This window comes from Carlito syrichta, unplaced genomic scaffold (assembly GCF_000164805.1).
Source record: "Carlito syrichta isolate Samal-C Ts95f unplaced genomic scaffold, Tarsius_syrichta-2.0.1 Scaffold301513, whole genome shotgun sequence".
Taxonomy (NCBI): domain Eukaryota; kingdom Metazoa; phylum Chordata; class Mammalia; order Primates; family Tarsiidae; genus Carlito; species Carlito syrichta.
In genome coordinates, this window is record NW_007245609.1 from 181,917 (window position 1) to 204,980 (window position 23,064).

Consider the following 23,064-nt stretch of genomic DNA (forward strand, 5'->3'; position numbering starts at 1 on the left):
CACTCCAGTCTGGGCGACAGAGTGAGACTCCAACTCAAAAAGAAAAAAAAAAGAGAAATCTGTACAAATCGTCCTTGTTAAATTTACCTTTATCTTCCTGGTCACTTTTTGTTTTTGTTTTTTTGAATTGGAATCTCACCCTTGTCACCCAGGTTGGAGTGCAGTGGCATGCTCACAGCCAGGGCAGCCTTGACCTGCTGGGCTTAGGCAATCCTTCCACCTCAGCCTCCCAAGTAGCTGGAACTACAAACGCATGCCACCACACCAAACTAGTTTTTTTTGTGTGATTTATTGTAGAGATGAGGTCTCACCATGTTGTCCAGGCTAGTCTCGAGCCCCCGGGGCTCAGGCAATCCTCTCGCCTCAGCCTCCCAAAGTGCTGGGATTTTAGACTGAGCCACTGCACCTGGCCCCTTAGTCACTTCTTCATGATTAACTACCCTAGCCCAAGCCCCTTTGTCTTGTCATATTTTCACAGTACAAGGAATTAATTTATAACAAATTGTGTATTTATTCATACATGTTGAAACTTCAGTCACCTTCAAAGTACTCTCTGTCTGATGCAATACACCTATCACAACACTTTTTCCACTGCTCAGAACAGTTTTTGAACTCATCAATTTTGATTCCTTTTAGTGCTTCTGCCATTTTTTGTTTCACCTCTTTGTATCAGCAAAACATTTCTCTTTGAGAACTTCCCTCCACCCCAGAAACAAACAAAAAATGTTACTTAGGGAGACCAGGTGAGTATGGAGGGTGGGGAATGGGGGTCATACTATTTTTGGTCAAAAACTGCTGAATACTCAGTACAGTGTGGGCAGGTGCGCTTCTAAATCACCCATCATGAAATGGGCAAACGTGTTTTAAGAATCTCTAAAAAAAAAAAAAAATTCACTGAAGCCAAATGCAGCATCTCACAACAATGCTAGCAGGTACACTGATGCTGATGGGTTCCTAAAACATTTATCTAGCAGGAGAAGCCTGTGCTATGATGGGGACGCCCTCCCCCTCCAAAATGAGTAATTCCGGGTTTTGGGGGGTTCCCCCCTCTCTTTGTCCCACTTAACATAATCATATGGTGCAAACTGCTTCTTTGGGTCTTTATTTATTTATGACGGTTCCTGTGTTGTGTAAAAATTACTTTAAATAAATTGGTGTAAGGTCGGGCTCGGTGGCTCAGCCTGTAATCCCAGCACTTTGGGAGGCCAAGGTGAGTGGATTTCCTGAGCCTGCGGGTTCAAGACCTGCCCGGGCAACTTGGCGAGACCTCATCTCTACAATAAATCAAAAATTAGCCAGGCGTGGTAACATGCGTCTGTAGTTCTGGCTACTTGGAAGGCTAAGGTGGAAGGATCGCGGGAGTCCAGCAGGTTGAGGCTGCGGTAGCCGGGAGCGTGCCACTGCATTCCAGCCTGGGCGACAGAGTGAGACTCCAATTTTTAAAAAAAGACTTTTATTTTAAGATTACTTATTTAATATTTTCATTAAATAACTTTTTATTACAACAGGATTTCATGTACACTGTAGCATTTAGAAAAATAAGGTAAGCAAATAAAAGCAATTTTCAATTACTGACACTACATTCATGTTGGTGAATAACCTTCCAGACTTTTTCTAGGTTGATAAATTCGACTATATAAACTTAAGGAAGATATTTTTATTTAGGTAACAAGTACCACTATTTTATTTTATTTTATTTTGAGTTGGAGTCTCACTCTGTCGCATAGGCTGCACTGCAGTGGCATGCTCATGGCCACAGCAACCTCTACCTGCTGGGTTTAGGTGATCCTTCTGCCTCAGCCTTCCAAGTAGCTGAAACTGCAGGTGCGTGCCACCACACCTAGCTAATTTTTTGATTTATTGTAGAGATGAGTTCTCTCCAGGTTGCCCAGGCTGGTCTTGAGCCCTGGTCTCAGGCAATCCTCTCGTCTCAGCCTCCCAAAGTGCTAAGATTACAGGTGTAAGTCACTGCACCTGGCCTATTATTTTTAATGTATGAAGAGCTCTTAGAAATCACTGAAGTTGGGGAATAGGCCACCTAAGACCCATCCCTACCACTACACAAAATGTCCATGAAATGAATATGCATGTGTACCCCCTGAATCTAAAATAAGAATAAGGCTGAGCACGGTGGCTTATATCTGTTTTTCCAGCATTTTGGGAGGCTGAGGTGACAGGATTGTCCGAGTTCAGGGATTCAAGACCAGCCTGGGAAACTTGGTGAGACCTTGTCTCTACAATAAATCAAAAAATTAGCTGAGTGTGGTGGCACATGCCTGTGTTTCCAACTACTTGGAAGGCTGAGGTCAGAAGGACAGTTTTGAGTCTAGTCCAGCAAGTAGAGGCTGCAGTTGCCATTTGAATTTGCCACTGCAATCCAGCCTGGGCGACTGAGTGAGACTCCAACTTAAAAAAAAGAAAGAAAGAAAGAAATTAATGAAATGATAGAAACCCCTGTTGAAAATTGACAGCCGGGCTCGGTGGCTCAGCCTGTAATCCCGTGCCTTTGGGAGGCTGAGGTGAGTGGATTGCCTGAGTCCGGGGGTTCGAGACCCGCCTGGGCAGCAAGACCTCATCTCTACAATAAATCAAAATATCAGCCAGGCGTGATAGTGCGCGCCTGTAATTCCGGCTACTCGGAAGGCTGAGGCGGAAGGATCGCCCAGCAGGCTGAGGCTGCCGTGGCCGGGAGCGGCCACTGCACTCCAGTCTGGGCGACAGAGTGAGACTCCAACTCAAAAAAATAAATAAATAAAAAATAAAGAGACTAAAAAAAATAAAATTGACAAAGAAGTAGGAAGCAATATAAGTAGTTAATAAATATACATAAAAAGTATTCACTCTTAAAACTTAAGAAATGAAAGTCAAAATATAGTTTTCTTTTTCTTTTTTTTTTTTTTTGAGTTGGAGTCTCATTCAGTCGCCCAGACTGGAGTGCAGTGGCCGCTTCCGGCCACCGCAGCCTCGACCTGCTGGGCTCCGGCGATCCTTCCGCCTCAGCCTTCCAAGTAGCCGGAATTACAGGCATGCGCTACTACGCCCGGCTGATTTCTTAATTTATTGTAGAGATGAGGTCTCACTGCCCAGACGGGTCTCGAACCCGCGGGCTCAGGAAATCCACTCACCTCAGCCTCCCAAAGGCATGGGATTACAGGCTGAGCCACCGAGCCCAGCCCAGTTTTCTCTTTTTGAAAAATTTTTTTTAGCTGGGCACAGTGGCTCACGCCTGTAATCCCAACACTGTGGGAGGCAGAGGCAATAAGATTGCCTGAGACTAGGGGTTCGAGACTAGGCTGCGCAACTTGGCAAGATCACGTCTTTATAATAAATCAAAAAATCAGCCAGGCATGGTGGCACACACCTGTGATTCCAGCTACTTGGAAGGCTAAGGCGGAAGGTCGCCTGAGCCCAGCAGGTAGAGGCTGCAGTTGCTGTGAGTGTGCCACTCCAGTGCAGCCTGAGTGAAACTCCGACTCAGAAGAAAAAAAAAGAAAAAATGTTTTAGTCCCACAGGGTGGCTCATACCTGTAATCCCAGCACTTTGGGAGGCCAAGGTAGGAGGATTGCTTATTCTCAGGAATTAGAGACCAGCCTGGGCAACATAGTGAGATCTTGTCTCTACAAAAAATTAAAAAATTAGTTGGTGTGGTGGCACAGGCCTGTAGTCCCAGCTACTTGGGAGGCTAAGACAGAAGGATCGCCTGAGCTGAGCCATGATTTTACCACTGCATTCCAGTCTGGGTGACAGAGTGAGAGCCTGACTCAAAAAAAAAAATTTTGTTTTGTAGACATGGGGGCCACAGTCTGTCGCCCAGGCTGGTCTTGAACTCTTGGGCTCAAGTGATCCTCCTGCCTTGCTCTCCCAAAGTGCTGGGATTGCAGGTGTGAGACACTATGCTGGCTACACCAGTCTGTGTTAGTAAGGTTTCATAGAAATAAATGGGTACAGCATTTCTGGTGGGTACTTTGGAAGTTACGTGTTTAATAGTGCTGTTTCTTTATATTTTCCACCATTTTTAAACTTTTCTGTCAGTTGTTCTCTGTAACTTCTATAGGCACACTTAGCACAATGTATAGTTTGTCTCTAGGTATGGTTTTCTTGGAGTCATGAAAGCAAGTCTGAATTTGCCTTTTAGAAAATTAATTATTTTAGGAAAGGAAGTATCTTATATTTTTTGTGTTATAAAGAATACCTCTTTACTGAATAAACATTAAAGCAGGCTCGATCAGTGATTCTCAATTATACCGCACTGCCTTGAAAGGGGCATTTCAATTGTCACTTTCAAGGAGGGGTAGGAATGGGACAGGTTGGACAGAGGCCAGGGATATAAGTTATCTTGCCATGCAGGGTACATTTGTGTAGGTGAAAAACCTACCTGCTTGTTATTATCTGAGCCTAAAATCGAACTCCATTTTACATATAAATATGATGTATTTTTAGATTAGCATGAGTATTATACAGACATTCCAGGTTTGCAGTGACTGTGGAGGAAAAATGTTTTTTTGTTGTAATTTTTACCAACCATTGTTCATATTTCTGAACATCATATTATCAGTAGCAACTGCTTTATGTTTACTTACCAATACTGCACACCTGAATCAGTTTGCATTTGTAGAAGTTACAGGTGATTCTCCATAAAGTTGCAGGCATCTGGCCATTTCATATGTCTTCTAGTCAACTAGTAGAGCTGTCGTCAAACACACATCGAAACTCATATTGTATTATAAATTACTTTACTTTTACTTATATGCTAAACTACAGTTAGGTCTTACACTGATTTTACTTATTTATTTTTTACAAATCCCAACCAGAGGATGATTTTTTCTTTTTTTTTTTGAGTCGAAGTCTCACTCTGTCACCCAGGCTGGGGTGTAATAGCACGCTCATGGCCACCACAGCCTTGACCTGGTGGACTCAGACTATCTTTCCACCTACCTCAGCCTTCCAAGTAGTTGGAACCACAGGCGAGCACCGCCAAGCCCAGCTAATTTTTTGATTTATTGTAGAGACAAGGTCTCGCCAAATTGCCCAAGCTGATCTCAAATCCCTGGGCTCAGGCAATCCTCTCGCCTCTGCCTCCCAAAGTGCTAGGATTACAGGCGTGAGCCACTGCGCCCGGCTTGAATGGTAGACTTTATTCACTTAATGGGTCGTCAAGGCCTGGAATGAGATACAGCCATCCAAAAGTTAAACTGCCAAGTTTACAGGATGCTACTCCATCTCAAGTGATCCCCACCAAAAGATCTTCCTTTTGAGTAGACTCTGGAGGGATAAAGGAAATCAGAGGAAGCAAAGTGATCCTACTGGAACCGAAAGGATGTTTCTGTGGAGGAATTCTAAAGGACTGGGCTTTGCAGAGCAAAGCTGGAAGCTGTTAACTCCGAGTCCCAGAGGAACCTTACCCCTACGTTCCCCGTTGTGCCTTTGCCCGGGCTATTTAGGCCCAACTCGGCCGCCGTGGTGGGGCAGCGCTCAGCGGTTGGGGGGCGGGGCCTTCGCAGACCATGGCGGGTGAGCTTGAGGGCTGCAAGCCCCTGAGCGGGCTGCTGAGCGGTCTGGCCCAGGACAATTTCTTCCGGCACCCGGGCATCACGGAGGAGCTGCTGCGGAGCCAACTCTATCCGGAGGTGCCGCCCGAGGAGTTCCGCCCCTTTCTGGCGAAGATGAGGGGGATTCTGAAGGTACTGCTGCTCCCTGTAGTCTCCGCCGCGGAGCACAGCCGCCCCGACTCGCCCCCGCCGCCCGCCTTCCCCCTAGCGGAAAAGGCCTTCCTCCTCAGACCTCTGCTCCGTGGGCTCCACATTGTGCTCCTTCAGATCTGGGGAGCTCGTTCCGTCGCCTCTTCTCACTTTACCTCTTTTTGCTGAGGCTCTCAGCCCCCAGCAGAGCTGACTGACACCCGCGGGTGAGGCCTCTGGGTTTTTTTCCGCAAGACATCTCTTCTTCTGAATGTGTTGGTCACAGTCGAGTTTCCTGGACACATCTGTGGGTTCTGGGCTTTTTACAGTTAAGAGGGTTAGCCCGTTAGCTTTCCCAGGTTGTGCAAATTGGCAGCGTTAAAGTGAGCCACCGTCTGCTGTCAAGCAGTCCGCTCTATGGTTAAGAGAGCATATCAGCTTGAAATCAAACTATAGACTGCCTAATAGAAACGTATGAGAGTCAAACATTAAGTGGTGTCATTAATTATATTTTATTTAGTCTAATATATCTAAAGTGTTATCACGTCACATGTAATCAACATACCAAATACTAAGATTTTATAGTATTTCTTTCACTAAGTCTTTGGAATCCGCTGTGTATTTTTTTTTGGTTTGTACAAATTTATTAAAACCAAATGAGATACTGGGTTCTGTGGCTCACGCCTGTAAATCCCAGTACTTTTGGGAGGCTATGATGGGAGGACAGCTTGAGGCTTGGAGTTCAAGACTAGTATGCGCAATAATCTTCAGCAGGCTCTGGGTTAAGGATCCAAACTACTTGCAAAGAACAGCTACATTTCAAGTGGTCAGTAGTCACGTGTGGCTAAGGACCACTGTATTGGACAACTCTGGTTGAATCTAGTGTCAAAATACACTAGAACTAGGCTGTAAAAATAATGACTGACTTTTGTAGGCCTCGTGTGTGTTAGGAACTGTACTAGATGCTTTACATTTTATTTCATTTGTTTCTTGAAAAAATATTTTATGGTAGACACCCATTTTAAAGATTAAGGAACAGACTCAGGGAATCCAAACAGCCTAACGTCACACTTTGATAGAGTAAATGTTGATATTTATTCTGCTGTCCCTTGCATGTGCTATTTACTTCAAAACTGCTTATGATTTAAAAGGGCAGTTCTGGTTTATTTTTATTTTTATTTTTTTTTGAGTCGGAGTTTCACTGTTGCCCAGACTGGAGTGCAGTGGCACTCTTACAGCTACTGCAGCCTCGACCTGCTGGGCCCAGGCTATCCTTTCATCTCAACCTACAGGCATGCGCTACCATGCCCGACTAATTTTTTAATTTATTGTAGATATGCGGTCTTGCCAAATTGCCCAGGTTGGTCTTGAACTCCTGGACTCAGGCAGTCTTGTTGCTTCAGCCTCTCAAAGTGCTGGAATTATAGGTGTGAAGCCACTCTGCCCAGCTTTTTTTTTTTTTAAACTGCTTTTGCCAATAAGATTTGAATCCAGAAAAAAAAGCAAATCAATACAAGTAATTCAGACAGTAAATAGATTGTGACATGAAAATATAAGGAATAAATATCTCAGGTGTGATCCTAGACATTCTAAGTAATTTTTTTTTTTAATTGTAAAGATGAGGTCTTGCCAAGTTGCCCAGGCTGGTCTTGAACCCACAGGCTCAGGCAGTCTACTCGCCTCGGCCTCCCAAAGTGCAGGGATTACAGGCTGAGCCACCGAGCCTGGCCCTAAGTAATTTTAATTGATACCATAAACCACTAGTGAATGCCTCCTATTCCTTTCAAATCTTGCTCTTTGAGCAATCAGAGAAAGTATCCTAGAAAATTTGATATCTTTTCTATTTTTTTGTTTGTCTTGAGTCGGAGTCTCACTTTGTCACCCAGGCTGGAGTTCAGTGGCACAGTCATGGCAACTGCAACCTTGACCTGCTGGACTCAGGTGATCCTTCTGCCTCAGCCTCCCAAGAAGCTGGGACAACAGGCACGTGCCAACCAGCCCAGCTAATTTTTTGGTTTATCATAGAGATGCCATGTTGCCCCAGCTGATCTCAAACTCAGGCAAGCCTTATCGCTTCAGCTTCCCAAAGTACTGGGATTATAGACATGTGCCTGGCTCTTATCTAGGTTTTTGAAGTGCTTGGTAGGCCTTTGGGAATGAGGATAAGGGATACATGCTGTTCTTACTTCTTAGGATTTCCAAACACTGGGGGCTGCTTCTCCTCCCTAGATGGACCATATCTTGATTCTTTTGTTACAAGATAAAATTGCAGGCTACACAGAGAAGAAATTGCCTGAAAACTCTCTCCTTTATTTTCTTTTACATACATTGCTTAGTAATATCCAGGATACTTAAGTTTTCTGAGTAGTTCTGGGTTGTAGAGCTGGATTGGTATTGGGAGCAGGCAACAGAAGATTTGCGTGTGCTTGGCAGCACAGCCTCTGCATAGCTGATTGGTCCAAGGAACCAAAGGATAAGCTTTTGATTGTTTGACTTAAAGCCGAAACCTAACCAAGGATTAGGATGACATCTAGTTGCAATCCTCATTTACTTTATAAACAACACTGAGTTAAATGTCTAATTCTTATGGAAACATGAAAAGTACACCTGATTTTAAGCAGAAAGTCTTTGATGAAGCTAGGTGTGGTGGCTTACGCCTGTAATTCCAGCACTTTGGGAGGTGGAGGTGAGAGGATTGCCTAAGTCCACAGGTTTGAGACCAGCCCAGGCAACATGGTGAACCTCATCTCTACAACAAATCAAAAAAATTAATTGGGCATGGTGGCGTGTGCCTATAGTTCCAGCTACTTGGAAGGCTGAAGTGGAAGGATCACCTGAGCCCACCAGGTCGAGGCTGTGATGGCCATGAGTGTGCCACTGCACTCCAGCCTGGGTGACAGAGTGAGACTCTGATTCACAAATATAAAAATAAAAAATAAGTATGATGCAAGTATTTGTAAATTTGTAAGCAGAAAATAGTTGTAAGTAGGCAGAAGAAGAGGTATTTGTTCTTTCTGACAGGCTTCTTGGAGAAACAATTTTTTCTGCTCTTGAAGAAAGTGTAGAATATTTTAGACTGAGATTAGGGGCTGCCATATAAGGCATTCTAGGCTAAGAAAATAGCAGAGGTGGGGCAGAAAAAAAGCAGATTCAGGAAAGGCGAATAGTCCAATTTGATCATAATAAGGGGGTACCCAATATGGTCTATTGGAGGAGGCAAGAAAAAGTAAACAACCTTTTCCCCTTTAATCCTACTAACCTTTAAGTCCTGATCTTAGACATGGTATACATTTTTATATATAGATGACAGCAGAGTTTATACCTTTCAATCATCTAAAGATGTCATGGTCTGTGAAGGAAGTGAAAATGAAGAGTGACAGCAGGATAAGGAGAAAGGAAGGAAGGAAAGAGATGTGTAACTGCCAGCCGGGGATACAGTGGGCACATGTGTTAACTGCCTCCCTATTGCCAGCTGCCTGTTGATATATTTTGGGTTTAGGTGCTCCCTGAGCTGCAGCTTTTCCCTGTAGCTTTGCTGTGTACCCAGGTGATATGTACTGATTCCTGGCATTTGTACTGGTTCCTGTTATCTGCTTAGAATGGAGCCCTTCTACCCTACTCGACTGGGACATTGACCCTCTCCTTTCTGGCTCTGCCTCTTAATCATAAAAGGGCAAGCTTTTAACTTGCTTGAAGGTATGTGAAACTGGCTAGTTACTTGCTCTAGATTTTATTTTTGGGTAGTCCTTAAGGAGCAATGAAATCAATGAATTGGAAGTGATGTGTTTATTTAGGGAGATGACATCCTACACAATACTCTGCTTCCTAAACACGGCCTTTTTGTTTTTTTAAGTTGTATTCTCATTCTGTTGCCCAGGCTGGAGTGCAGTGGCACGCTCAGGGCCACTACAGCCTCGACCTGCTGGGCTCAGGTGATCTTTCGGCTCAGCTTTCCAAGTAGCTGAAACTACAGGCACGTACCACTACAGCTGGCTAATTTTTTGATTTATTGCCCAGGCTGTTCTTGAACCCGTGGACTTAGGCAATCTTCTCACCTCAGCCTCCCAAAGTGCTGGGATCATAGGCATGAGCCAGCTTGCTCGGCCAACACTACCATTTTAGTCTATTTTTTTTTTTTTTTTTTTTTGCTCAGATTATAATTCGACTTCTTGTAGGTATGTTTGCATATTCTTTTTATTTTTTTTGAGTTGGAGTCTCACTCTGTTGCCCAGACTGGAGTGCAGTGGCCGCTCCCGGCCACCGCGGCCTCGACCTCCTGGGCTCCGGCGATCCTTCTACCTCAGCCTTCCAAGTAGCCGGAATTACAGGCATGCGCTACCATGCCCAGCTGCTTTTTTGATTTATTGTAGAGATGAGGTCTCGCCGCCCAGGCGGGTCTTGAACCCGCGGGCTCAGGCAATCCACTCACCTCAGCCTCCCAAAGGCACGGGATTACAGGCTGAGCCACCGAGCCTGGCTTGCATATTCTTACTTGCTGTTGCTGTTAACCTTGCAGGTATACTGCTTAATTCTAATAGACTAGAATTCAAGAGGAAGGTCGTGACTATAAAGCTCAATCATCTTTTGTACTTATTTTCTGTGTTTGTTACTGTCCTCTGTTGGTGATGAATTTGTATTTTCTCACTTGAATTTTATATTAAAGAAGAAATTTCAGTGAGAATTCTTTCGTTTTGTCTTGTCATATGCTCCTGTACTCAATTATATCAACAAAAGGTAATTTATCTGACTGGGCGTGGTGGATCACACTTGTAATCCCAGCACTTTGGGAGGCAAAGGCAGGAGGATTACTTGAACCCAGTTCAAGACCAGCCTAGGCAACATAGTAAAACCTTGTTGCTACAAACAATTTTTTAAAAAATTAGCCAAGCATCGTGGTGCATACCTGTAGTCCCAACTACTCAAGAGGCTGAGGTGGAAGGATCACCTGAGCCCCCAGGAGTTGGAGGCTGTGTGGTAAACCATGATCATGCCACTGTACTCCAGCCTGGGTGACAAAAGTGAGACCCTAACTAAAAAAAAAAAAGTTGTACACTTCACTTTTTCTTTGTAATTTGAATTTAAAGCTGTGTATAGATGAAGGTGCAATGGCTCATACCTGTAATCCCACACGTTGGGAGGCCAAGGTGGGAGGATTGCTTGAGGCCAGAAGTTTGAGACTAGCCTGTGCAACATAGTGAGATCTTGTCTAAAAAAAAAAAAAAAAAAATTAGTGTGATGGTGCATGCCTGTAGTACCAGCTATTTGGAAGGATGAAGCAAAAGGATGACTTGAGCCTAGAAGATTGAGGCTACATTGAGCTGTGATCGCACCACTGCACTCCAGTCTGGGCAACAAAATAAGACTTTGTCTCTCAAAAAAAAAATGTTGTGAACCTGAGAATCATGTGAAAACCATCTACGTATGAAAGAAAATAACTTATCAGTAACATGATGCTAAGAATTATAGTAGTAAAAGACTATATGAGCTATTGGAACATCTGTTTCTGTTTTTACTATTGAAGCCATGAAATTTTGTAGTTTGAGAATCAGATTGACGGGAAAGGAAAGACTTGTGGTAATACAGTTGTTTTTATTTATTTATTTATTTTTGAGTTGGAGTCTCACTCTGTTGCCCAGGCTGGAGTGCGGTGGCACACTCATGGCCACTGCAGCCTTGTTCTGCTCTGCTCAAGCGATCCTTCTGCCTCAGCCTTCCAAGTAGCTGGAACTACAGGTGTGCACCACCACGCCCAGCTAAGTTTTTTCATTTATTGAAGAGGTAAGGTTTTGCCAAGTTGCCCAGGCTGATCTCGAACCCCTGGGCTCAGGCAGTCTTCTCGCCTGACTTCGACTCTGGTTTTTTTATGTAATATTGGTAATTTAGTCCATTTGTACCAAGCACTGGTGAACGCTCTTTTCAGATTCTTTTGGCAAACGTATTGCTGAGACATTTTGGGGTGTGATGTAAATAGAAGAGGTTAAATGCCTACAGAGGAGAACACACCACTTAATCTTTTTTTTTTTTTTTGAGTCAAAGTCTCATTCTGTCACCTAGGCTGGAGTGCAGTGGCATGTTCATGGTCACTGCAGCCTCAACCTGCTGAGCTCAGGGAATCCTTTCGCCTCAGCCTTCCAAGTAGCTGGAATCACAGGCGTGTGCCACCATGCCCAGCTAAGTTTTTGCTTTTATTGTAGAGATGAAGTCTTGTCAAGTTGCCCAGGCTGGTCTTGAATCCCTGGGCTCAGGCAATTCTCTCGCCTCTGCCTCCCAAAGTACAGGAATTACAGGCATAAGCCACTGCTCCTGGCCCATTTAATCTTTTTAATATTCCAGTAGTTTAATGTTTTGTATGCTGCTGTCTATTATTTTAAAATTTCAATTTGATTCTAGTATCTAAGTACCTGTAAATTTTTGTCAAAAGTATTTGCAGTAAAAGTGGAAACTTAAAAATGCATTTGATATTAAGGTTACAAAATGGCTTGAGTTGACTACATTTGTGATAATTTAAGAATGGTATCATTAACTTTTGTATTAAGATTTTGTGAGCCAGGCTCGGTGGCTCAGCCTGTAATCCCACGCCTTTGGGAGGCTGAGGTGAGTGGATTGCCTGAGCCCACGGGTTCGAGACCCGCCTGGGCAGTGAGACCTCATCTCTACAATAAATCAAAAAATCAGCCGGGCGTGGTAGCGCATGCCTGTAATTCTGGCTACTTGGAAGGCTGAGGTGGAAGGATCGCCGGAGCCCAGCGGGTCGAGGCTGCGGTGGCCGGGAGCGGCCACTGCACTCCAGTCTGGGTGACAGAGTGAGACTCCAACTCAAAAAAAAAAGATTTTGTGGATTGTATGGAGTTAATAATTCTTGTGAAAAAGCCAGTTCCAAAAAGCCAGAATGGTTTTTAATGTTGAACTTTTTTTTTTTTTGAGTCAGGGTCTTACTCTGTCACCCAGGCTGGAATGCAGTGGCACGATCACAGCCACTGCAGCCTCAACCTGCTGGGCTCAGGTGATCCTCCTGCCTTACCCTTCCAAGTAACTGTAAGTACAGGCATGGGCCACCATGCCTGGCTAATTTAAAAAAATTTTTTGTAGAGTTGAGGTCTTGCAATGTTGCTCAGGCTGGTCTTGAACCCCTGGGCTCAGGTAATGCTCTCACCTCAGCCTCCCAAAGTGCTAGGGTTACAGATGTGAGCCACCATGCCTGGCCGATGTTGAACATTTTTTGTCTTTACAAGATGTTTTGCATTTGTTGTATAATGTAGAAAAATTTTACTGTGTTAGCTACTTTTAAATCTATGTTGGAATCTGTTTTACAAATGAAGACAAATGTGTAAAAGCAGTGTCTTTTTGATACTTTAGAGTCAATTAAAGAATTCATACATTTTTAGCAGCATGTATTAATAAGAAATTAACTTGAGTATAAAATAATGGATGCAAAATATATGGTCTTAAAATGTTTATATTAGGAAACTTAAATAGAAGAGACCGATGACTTTTTTTTAGGTTTCGTTTGTATTCAGTCTACTTCATAGTATTTTTTTTTTTTTTTTTTTGAGTTGGAGTCTCACTCTGTCGCCCAGAGTGCAGTGGCTGCTCCTGGCCACCGCAGCCTCGACCTGCCAGGCTCCAGCGATCCTTCCGCCTCAGCCTTCCAAGTAGCTGGAACTACAGGCGCGCGCTACCACGCCCGGCTAATTTTTGATTTATTGTAGAGATGAGGTCTCGCCAAGTTGCCCAGGCAGGACTCGAACCTGCGGGCTCAGGCAATCCACTCATCTCGGCCTCCCAAAATTACAGGCCGAGCCACCGAGCCCGGTTTACTTCATAGTATGAATTGCAAGTAGTCATTCTATTTTTCTACTGTAGGTGGCGGTAGAATATTAGCTTGCAAACGTACTGATAAAATATACTAGAAGCAACATAATGGTGAAGTGTTCTTTCTCTGAAATGTTCTAGTTCAGAAAACGCTCAAAATTTGGCTACTCAACAATAATAATTTCTTACCCAAAAGGATGTGTAAATATTTGGCTTATTTTTTGAATTTAGAAATTTCATTTTCTGGAAAATTTAAAGCTTTGTAAGCAGATTCCTTTTGCTGTAGTTCTCTAGTTTTTGTGCAAGTAAGTTTTGCTAATTTCATTGAGCATTTTTGAGAATCTAGATGATAATGTGTGAGATGTATTCTTAATACTCTGAAGAATAGGCAAGTGTCTTACTTGTTTATATCACTGGACGTCACTTCATAATCTGCAGCAATTGCAGATTACCCAGTTGGGATTTGTGGGATATTTTAATAGACTCAGATGACCTGTAGTGAGTCATTCTGTAAGGTTTTTTCTTAGTTTTGAGCAAAACTATATTGATTAATCTATTTTTGGTTCTCCTTTTCTCAAAGCCACTATTCTGGGTTGGAAACTTAACGTGGGTTGAAGAAGTGGCTGTGTAAGGAGATGTTTTAAAAAATATCTCCTTGATTTACCTATTAAATATTTACTAAGCCCCTAATGTGCTATATCCTATTCTGTATTCAAGGTAAATGTCACAATCCCTATCTTAAAGAATCTTATACGATAAATGGCATAAGAAAGGCATAAATGGTATGGTCTAGTGAAGTGGATCCTTATTTTAAACTGCCGAAGTATGAAAAAAATAAAGATTGTCCTGGTTTCAATAAAACACCCACATTTTTGGCTTTGCCTTAATTAATTAATATTTGGAGACAGGGTCTTGCTCTATTGCCTAGTCTAGAGTATATTCACGTTGTCATAGCTCACTGTACTCTTGAACTCCTGGTCTCAAGTGATCCTCTTGCCTCAGCCTCTTGAGTAGCTGGGACTATAGGTGCTTGCCACCATGCCCACCTAATTTATTGATTTATTGTCGAGACAAGGTCTTGCCAAGTTGCCCAGGCTGGTCTTGAACCCATGGGCTCAGGTAATCCTCTCACCTTGGCCTCCCAAAGTGCTGGGATTATAGGGGGGAGCCATTGCACCCGGCCTAAAAATTTATTTTTCAACTAATTCTTTGAAAAATTACAGAAATTCTGGTGTAGTTTTTGTTACGTATGCTTTATGTATAAGACTGACTTTTAATGCCTGATATGCCAGTATGGGATTATCTCTGAAAGTTTTTATTCTGGTCATTAGTCCCAGTCATGACATATGACAGTGCTACAGTTCTCTTCTTCAATTTTCTACATACTTTTTTCTTTTTTTTTTTTTTTTTTTTGAGTTGGAGTCTCACTCAGTCACCCAGACTGGAGTGCAGTAGCCACTTCCGGCCACCGCACCCTCTACCCGCTGGGCTCCAGCGATTCTTCCGCCTCACCCTTCCGAGTAGCTGGAACTACAGGCGCGTGCTACCATGCCTGGCTAATTTTTGATTTATTGTGGAGATGAGGTCTCTCCAAGTTGCCCAGGCGGGTCTCGAACCCACGGGCTCAGGCAATCCACTCACCTCAGCCTCCCAAGGCACGGGATTACAGGCTGAGCCACTGAGCCTAGCCATACTTTTTTTCTAAACAAAGAAGCTATTTATGAAAATTCTTAGATTTTCATTATGTTTATCCTGAGTACATGTTATTTTCTTAAGAAATAATCAAATCATTTATAATTTATTTAAAATGTATCCAGTAATTCAAATGCACATTTATTGAGTACCTGCTATGTGCCAGGCCCTGTTACCTGGCACTGGAAACATCAGCAAACCAGACAACTTCCCTGCCTCCTGAATATGACACTCAAGGAAGGTGTGAGGGTAGAGGTAGGTGTATTCTGACAGCAAATATGAATATGCGCATAAAGGAATAAAGGCAGAAAATGTGTTCATTTTTTCCATTCATTGTCCTTCCCTTTACCTCTAATAATCTTTTTTGATACCTTAAAATCAGTGTCAGAGATTTACCTGGGATAATGGATCTTATTAGTATCTTTAGCTTTTTTATGGAAAAAAAAAATTTTTTACAATCAAAGTATAAATGTTAATATATGAATTTTATATAAATTTGATATTTAGAACACAGTGTTCCAGTATATCATTTTTTGTCATCTAGATTTGCTTAGTAATATATAATAAATTATATGAGATAGAGATATACAGTGATTTACTTTCTCTATTGAGAATTCTACACTAAAGGTCTTACTCAGGCACTTGTGTCCTGTGTCTAAATTACTTTTCCTTAGATTCTCTTTAATTATCCCTAAAGTCAGTAGGTCTTTATGTCCTCTATGTCCTTTCTGGCTTTTCAGGTAGCTCTCTAGAAAGAACATTTACATTTAATTTGGTTTTTAAAACCTTGTTATTGAATCTAGAATGCATGCAGAAAGTCATGCAGATCTTACATGTGCAGTTTAAGGAATCTGAACAACATACTCATGTAACCAGTCTTCTTCATGTGGTCTTCCTCACTAGGGCCCCACCCCCAGGGGAATCACTTTCTAACTTCTAGTACCATTGCTTTGTCTCTCTGTAAACTTTATATTAATGGAATCTTACAGTACTCTTTTGTGTCTACCTTCTTTCACTCGGTGTTATGTTTATGAGATTCAGCATTTTTGCTTATAATTGCGGATCATTTCTTCTCATTGCTGTAAAGTAAGAGTCAGCAAACTAGGACCTATATGCTAAGTCTGGCCTGTTGCCTGTTTCTGTTCAGCCAGTTAGCTAAAAATGGTTTTTACCTTTTAAATGGTTAAAACAATAAAGAAAAGTATTTTGTGGCAAGTGAAAATAACATGAAATTCAGATTTCAATGTCCATAACAAAGTATATAGTTGCTTTTGCTTTACCAGAGCAGAATCAAGTAGTTGCAGGAGACTGGATGGCTAGCAAACTCTAAAATATTTACTCTCTAGCCCTTTGCAAAAAAATTTTTTGCCAACCCCTGTTATGTACACCAGTGTTTGAATATATTACGATATACTTATCCCATTCTACTGTTGCTGGGTATTGGGAAGTTTCCAGTTTTTGCCTATTATGAATAGAGGATTTTTTTTTTTTTTTTTTGAGTTGGAGTCTCACTCTGTCGCCCAGACTGGAGTGCAGTGGCCGCTCCCGGCCACCGCAGCCTCGACCTGCTGGGCTCCGGCAATCCTTCCACCTCAGCCTTCCAAGTAGCTGGAACTACAGGTGCGCACTACCATGCCTGGCTAATTTTTGGTTTATTGTGGAGATGAGGTCTCGCCAAGTTGCCCAGGCGGGTCTTGAACCCGCGGGCTCAGGCGATTCACTCACCTCAGCCTCCCAAAGCATGGGATTACAGGCTGAGCCACCGAGCCTGGCTGAATAGAGGACTTTTTATCCTTAAAATGTAGCCATTTTTTTCTTATCATGTCTATTGAGTAGAGAACCATTTTTTATCTACTGTTAGGTTGATATTACAAGTTTTGTATAGTTTAATTTGGCTCTGTTTTGTTTTCCTTATGAATAGATTGTAGGGTAGGAACCTATGGACTGAACATTTGGTGCTCTCCTTTTGTCAAATATAGCCATTTCACAGCAGATCCAAATCAGTGTTTTGATTTTCCAGTGAGTGTAGAGGGAATCCTAACCCTTAAAGCATTTTACTAGAGAAGACCCTAGGTTCACTGGGTTGGAGTCTTACTCTGTCACTCAGAGTGCAATGGCATGCTCACGGCCACCACAGCCCTGACCTGCTGGGCTCAGGTGATCCTTCCGCCTCAACTTCCAAGTAGCTGGAACTACAGGCACATGCCACCATGCCCAGCTAATTTTTTGATTTATTATAGAGATAAGGGTCTTGCCAAGTTGCCCAGACTGGTCTTGAACTTGCAGGCTCAGATAATCCTCTTGTCTCGGCCTCCCAAAGTGTTGGGATTATAGGCATGAGCCACTGCGTCCAGCCCAGATTCTTACATTCTTAATTTGGTTTTAAAGATTCTGTTTTATCCTATTTTTGTAAGATTGTGGCTGTTTTGTTATCTTATAAAAGTTTGCAAGGTTTATTTTTTTCCTCTTACGTAGCTTTATGCAACTTGAAATTGATTACAGTAAAGAAATATGAAGTGATTCCAGAGATTCTGTTAATTATAAATACTTTAAAAGACCCTATATAGCTTCTGGCCAAAGATTGTATACAGTATTACCTCTGTAGGAGAAGGGTACGATGAGGATAAGCATCTGTTTGGAGGAAAATGATTAAGTTGATTATTCGTAGACTCACCATTGACTTTGCTATGCTTGATTTCTGGGTTAGCATGTAAATTTGTTCCGGAGTGACTAAAATTGTAGATCTTTTTGTTGAATAACAGTGTAATTTAATATAATCCTAATGTAATGTTCTGTAATTAGACTTGGGTAATGTGGAAGGCAGCAAATTGCTTTGAAGATATCTAGCCTCAAGAGATTTTGCTGAAGCGGATACTAAGCTGTTCTTTCATGCATTCAGAATATTAAGATTTGGAAGCTGACTTGATTAGTGGACTTGAAAACAGAAACCACTACTTTTTATAAAATACCTATCAGAGATTTTTAAATGAATAAATTATAAAAAGGGTTTACAATTTAATACTTCATTCGATTAGGCATAGTCATTGATTTTCTCCTTTCTTTTTTTTTTTGAATTGGAGTCTCACTCTGTCGCCCAGACTGGAATGCAGTGGCCGCTCTTGGCCACCACAGCCTAGACCTGCTGGGCTCTGGCGATCCTTCCGCCTCAGCCTTCCGAGTAGCCGGAATTATAGGCATGCGCTACCACGCCCGGCTGATTTTTTGATTTATTGTAGAGATGAGGTCTCGCTGCCCAGGCAGGTCTCAAACCCGCGGGCTCAGGCAATCCACTCAACCTCAGCCTCCCAAAGGTGTGGGATTACAGGCTGAGCCACTGAGCCCGACTGATTTTCTCCTTTCAAGGTGGGTAAACTGAGTGAAGGATGATGCAGAATTGGAATATTCCTTTTAATCAGGTTCTAAAACAAACATAGGTTTCAAATTCATTCCTATATACATTAAACTGTGTGCAAAGGATTGTGCTAAGTATTGTGGGGAGTATAAAGATAAGTAAGACACTATGTATTTCACAAGGAGCCTATAGTCCATTAGGGAAGATGAACATCTATCTAAATGATAAAAATTAGCTGGGCTTGGTAGCTCATGCCTGTAATCCCAGCTCTTTGGGAGGTGGAAGTGAGAGGATTGCCTGAGTTCAGGGCTTCAAGACCAGCCCGGGCAACTTTCGAGACCTCGTCTCTACAATAAATAAACAAGTTAGTCTGCTGTGGTGGCACGTGCCTGTAGTTCCAGCTGCTTGGAAGGCTGAGGCAGAAGGATCATTTAAGTTCAGGAGGTCGAGGCTGCAGTGGCTGGCTGTGAGCATGCCGCTGCACTCCAGCCTGGGTGACCAGAGTGAGACTTCGACTCAAATATATAAATACATACATGCATACATAAATGATGAAAATTGAAAGCAAAATAAAAACCTAATGAATGAGTTGTAATTAGTATATAAAAACTGTTAGTAGGTTATTACACCATTTAAATTGGGTCTAGAAGTTAAAATTTCCACAAGCAGAATGAAGGGTTTTATGTAGAGAACGTCATTAAGACATGTCAATATGGAAATGTGTGTTGGGTTCAAGGATACTAGGGTCACTGTGAAACATGCGAGGTATAAGATGGTAAAGGAGACCTGTTTCCCAAGAATGCTATACGAGCACATTTGGACTTATTCTGTAGGAGCAAGGAGCCGGTGAAAAGTTTTAAGTAGGCCAGCGACATAACTCAGATATTTATTTATTTATTTATTTATTTATTTATTTGAGTTGGAGTCTCGCTCTGTCGCCCAGGCTGGAGTGTATTGGCACACTCACAGCCACTGCAGCCTCAAACTGCTGGGCTCAGGAGATCCTTCTGCCTCAGCCTTACAAGTAACTGGAACTACAGGCACGTGCTACTACTGTGCTTAGCTCATTTTTTGACTTATTGTAGAGACAGATCTCACCAAGTTGCCCAGGCTGATCTCGAATCCCTGGGCTCAGGCAATCCACTTGCCTCAGCCTCCCAAAGTGCTGGAATTACAGGCCGAACCATGGCGCCTGGCCTCAGATTTATCTTTAGTAAGAGAATTTCTCGCTCTCTCTCTCTCTCTGCCTCCTCTCTCCCTCCCTCTTTCTCCTTCTTCCTCTTCCCATCCCCCTCCCTTTTTCCCTCTCTCACTTTCTCTCCCTCCTTTTCTTTCTTTCTTTTTTAAAGACAGCGTCTTACTCTGTTGTCCAGCTGGAGAGCAGTGGTGAGATCATATTTCACTGTAGCCTCAAACTCCTGGGCTTAAGCTATTTTCCTGCTTCAGCCTTCCAAAGTGCTGAGATTATAGGTGTGTAGAAAGATAATTTCTTGAATAGCGTGAAGCATAAACTTTATCAGTGTAGCTACCAATCCATGTAGTTCTGCAGTGTTTCAAGTAGGTTTACTTCTTGATGGGGAGACCACGTTGACCCAAGCGCCTACCCTTAACCCTTGTAAATTTAGATTAAATTCTTGATTTACTTAGCCAACTATACAAAAATCTACAAAAACTCTACAAAATACAAAAAAGTGGGCAGGAGAAAATGTAAACATATTTTAGCTTGGGTTCTCTGGGTTCCCACTGTTGCTCTACAGCAAAATTGAAGTTTCATGCTACACTGTGATCCTTTTGTATACAAACTCAGATCACCATTCCACATTATGAAATTTTTTGCACACCTGACTGGTCAAATGTATGTCAGTAAGGCTTCATTTCTCTCTAGGAGAAAAAAGCAGATTCCACTGTACAGGTATCTATCTGCCTCAGCTTTCCAATATTTTAGGAAACTCATTTTCCTACATTATTTTTGTTGGTTTTTAAAATCGGAGTAATCTTGAAAAATCATGATTTTACTTATGATTTCTGATTATGTTTAGAAGACTCAAAATTAATCAGGTTGAATTTCACCACTTCCTGTGCTACTTAGCTGAGATTTTCAGTAAACAGCAAAATAGTCACATGAAAGCAGTGGAAGGAAGCAAAGCAACAGATATGATTCACATTATGTGAGGCTGATCCTGAGTTGTAAAGCTGATTTTTTTTGTAGTCTAAAATGCTGATTTTTGATTTTTCCCCCCAGGAGGAACCTGTGTCAGTATGAGTTTTGATTATTAGATATGTCTTCTTTTGCTTTTATTTCCTATCCTCTTGTGAATTTATATGCATTGATGGCAAATTCACTTAAAACATTAATGAGTATAAATCTGAAAGTCATGGACCTGAGGAGTCATTGGTTTGGATCTTGTTCAAATTGGTGCAAATCATTAGAATTACTTTCAGTTTCCGTGCCTTAGCTTGGGCTGCCAACAACAATACCATAGATTAGTAGGCTTAAACAACAGAAATTTATTCTTACAGTTCTAGAGGCTGGGAAAGGTGCTGGCAAGATAGGTTTTATTCTGAGGCCTCTTTTGGCTTGCTGTGTGTGGCCACACAGGGAGAGAGAGAGACAAGCTCTCCAGTGAATATTCTTATAAGGGCACTAATCCCATCATGACACCCACCCTCAACCTTATCTAACACAATTACCTCCCAAAGGCCCCATCTCCAAATATCACATTGTCAGGGGTTGTGGGGGACACTTTCAGTCTGTAGCACACGACAATCGTTTGCTCTCTATGATAATAAATTGTTTTAATACTACACGTTTGAAGAGTAAATTAATCTTTATGCTTACTATTTAGTTTGTATATAAATTTTTTCTGGTGAGGAATTCATAGCCATCAGAATCTTTTAACTAATGAGTTTGAAATTTTTCAGATTGAAATAGTCAAAATATACAGAATGTTTTCATTCTGAAGTCTACCAAGTCCACATTGTTCTTTGTATAGAGAGAGCACTCAGTAAACACAGCAGGAAGTAAAAATGTGGAAATGTTTTGTGCTGGCTTGTCCCTACCTTTTGGCTCTGTTAAAAAGGCAGGTCACAATGTCAGGTCCTGGAAAACAACTCTGTCTTATGCTCCTTATTATTATTACTATTATTTATTTTTTGTGTGTGTGTTGCAATCTCACTTTGTCACCCAGACTGGAATGCAGTAGCACAATCATGGCTCACTGCATCCTTGAACTCCTGGGCTCAAGTGATCCTTCTGCCTTGGTCTCCCCAAGTGCTGGGATTACAGCTTAGCCATGCTTCCTTTAAAAAAGAAAACAAGACTGAAAATTTTCTTGTGCCCATGTATGTTCTTTGATATGAAAACTAATAAGCTTCATTTCCTTCATAGAAACTAATATCACTGAAAAAACATTGTTGTTACTTTAAAAAAGTAAATATTTTTCAGGGCAGTTTTAGGTTCACACCAAAATTGAGCAGAAAGTACAGAGTTTCCATATACATACTCCCTGCCCAGACACACACAACCTCTTCCACTGTCAACATCCCACCCCAGAGTGGTACATTTATTACAATAGGTGAACCAATATTAACACATCATTATCTCCCAAATTTAATGGTTTATATTAGGGTTCACTCTGCTATGCATTCTTTTTTTTTTGAGTTGGAGTCTCACTCTGTCACCCAGACTGGAGTGCAGTGGCTGCTCCTGGCCACCGCAGCCTCGACCTGCTGGGCTCCAGCGATCCTTCCGCCTCAGCCTTCCAAGTAGCTGGAACTACAGGTGCATGCTACCATGCCCGGCTAGTTTTTGATTTATTGTAGAGATGAGGTCTCGCCAAGTTGCCTGGGTGGGTCTCGAACCTGTAGGCTCAGGCAATCCACTCGCCTCAGCTTCCCAAAGTGCTGGGATTACAGGCTGAGCCACTGAGCCCGGCCTCTGCTATGCGTTCCATGGGTTTTGGCAGAAGTATAGTGACATATGTCCATCATTATAATATACAGTGTTTCACTGCCTTTAAAATTCTATGTGCTTCACCTGTTCATCCTTCCCTCCTTTTCCCCTTCTTTTTCTCTTCTTTTTCCCTCACTGCCAACCACTGATCTTTATACTGTCTTTAGTTTTTCAGAATGTCATATAGTTGGAGTCATACAATATGTAGTCTTTTCAGATTGGCTTCTTTCACTTAGTAATATCCATTCAAGATACTTCTGTGGCTTTTCATGGCTTGATAGCATGAGTGCTTTTTAGCACTAGATAATATTCCATTGTCCGAATGATTCACAGTTTGTCTGTTTACCTACTATAGGACATCTTGGTTACTTCTAGGTTTTGGCAGTAATGAATACAGCTACCGTAAACATCCAAATGCATGTTACAGGCGGGCTCGGTAGCTCAGCCTGTAATCCCGTGCCTTGGGAGGCTGAGGTGAGAGGATTGCCCGAGTCCGCGGATTTGAGACCCGCCTGGGCAACTTGGCGAGACCTCATCTCTACAATAAATCAAAAAAATCAGCCGGGCGTGGTAGCGC

At 42.2% G+C, this 23,064-nt stretch overlaps 1 protein-coding gene across 2 annotated transcripts in view; it reads left to right on the forward strand.

Moving 5' to 3' along the window:
- The first annotated feature begins 5,477 nt into the window (after positions 1-5,477).
- Positions 5,478-23,064, forward strand: part of COMMD1 (copper metabolism domain containing 1) — a 164,128-nt gene continuing 146,541 nt past the window's right edge. Inside the window, exon 1 of one of the 2 annotated variants that reach the window (XM_008054796.2) lies at positions 5,478-5,682. In XM_008054796.2, the coding sequence (XP_008052987.1) occupies positions 5,506-5,682 (177 nt within the window). In that variant the 5' untranslated portion in view covers positions 5,478-5,505. Of the gene's footprint in view, positions 5,683-5,843; positions 5,907-23,064 lie in introns of those variants that run through there. The other variant, XM_021710777.1, reaches the window with a different exon arrangement.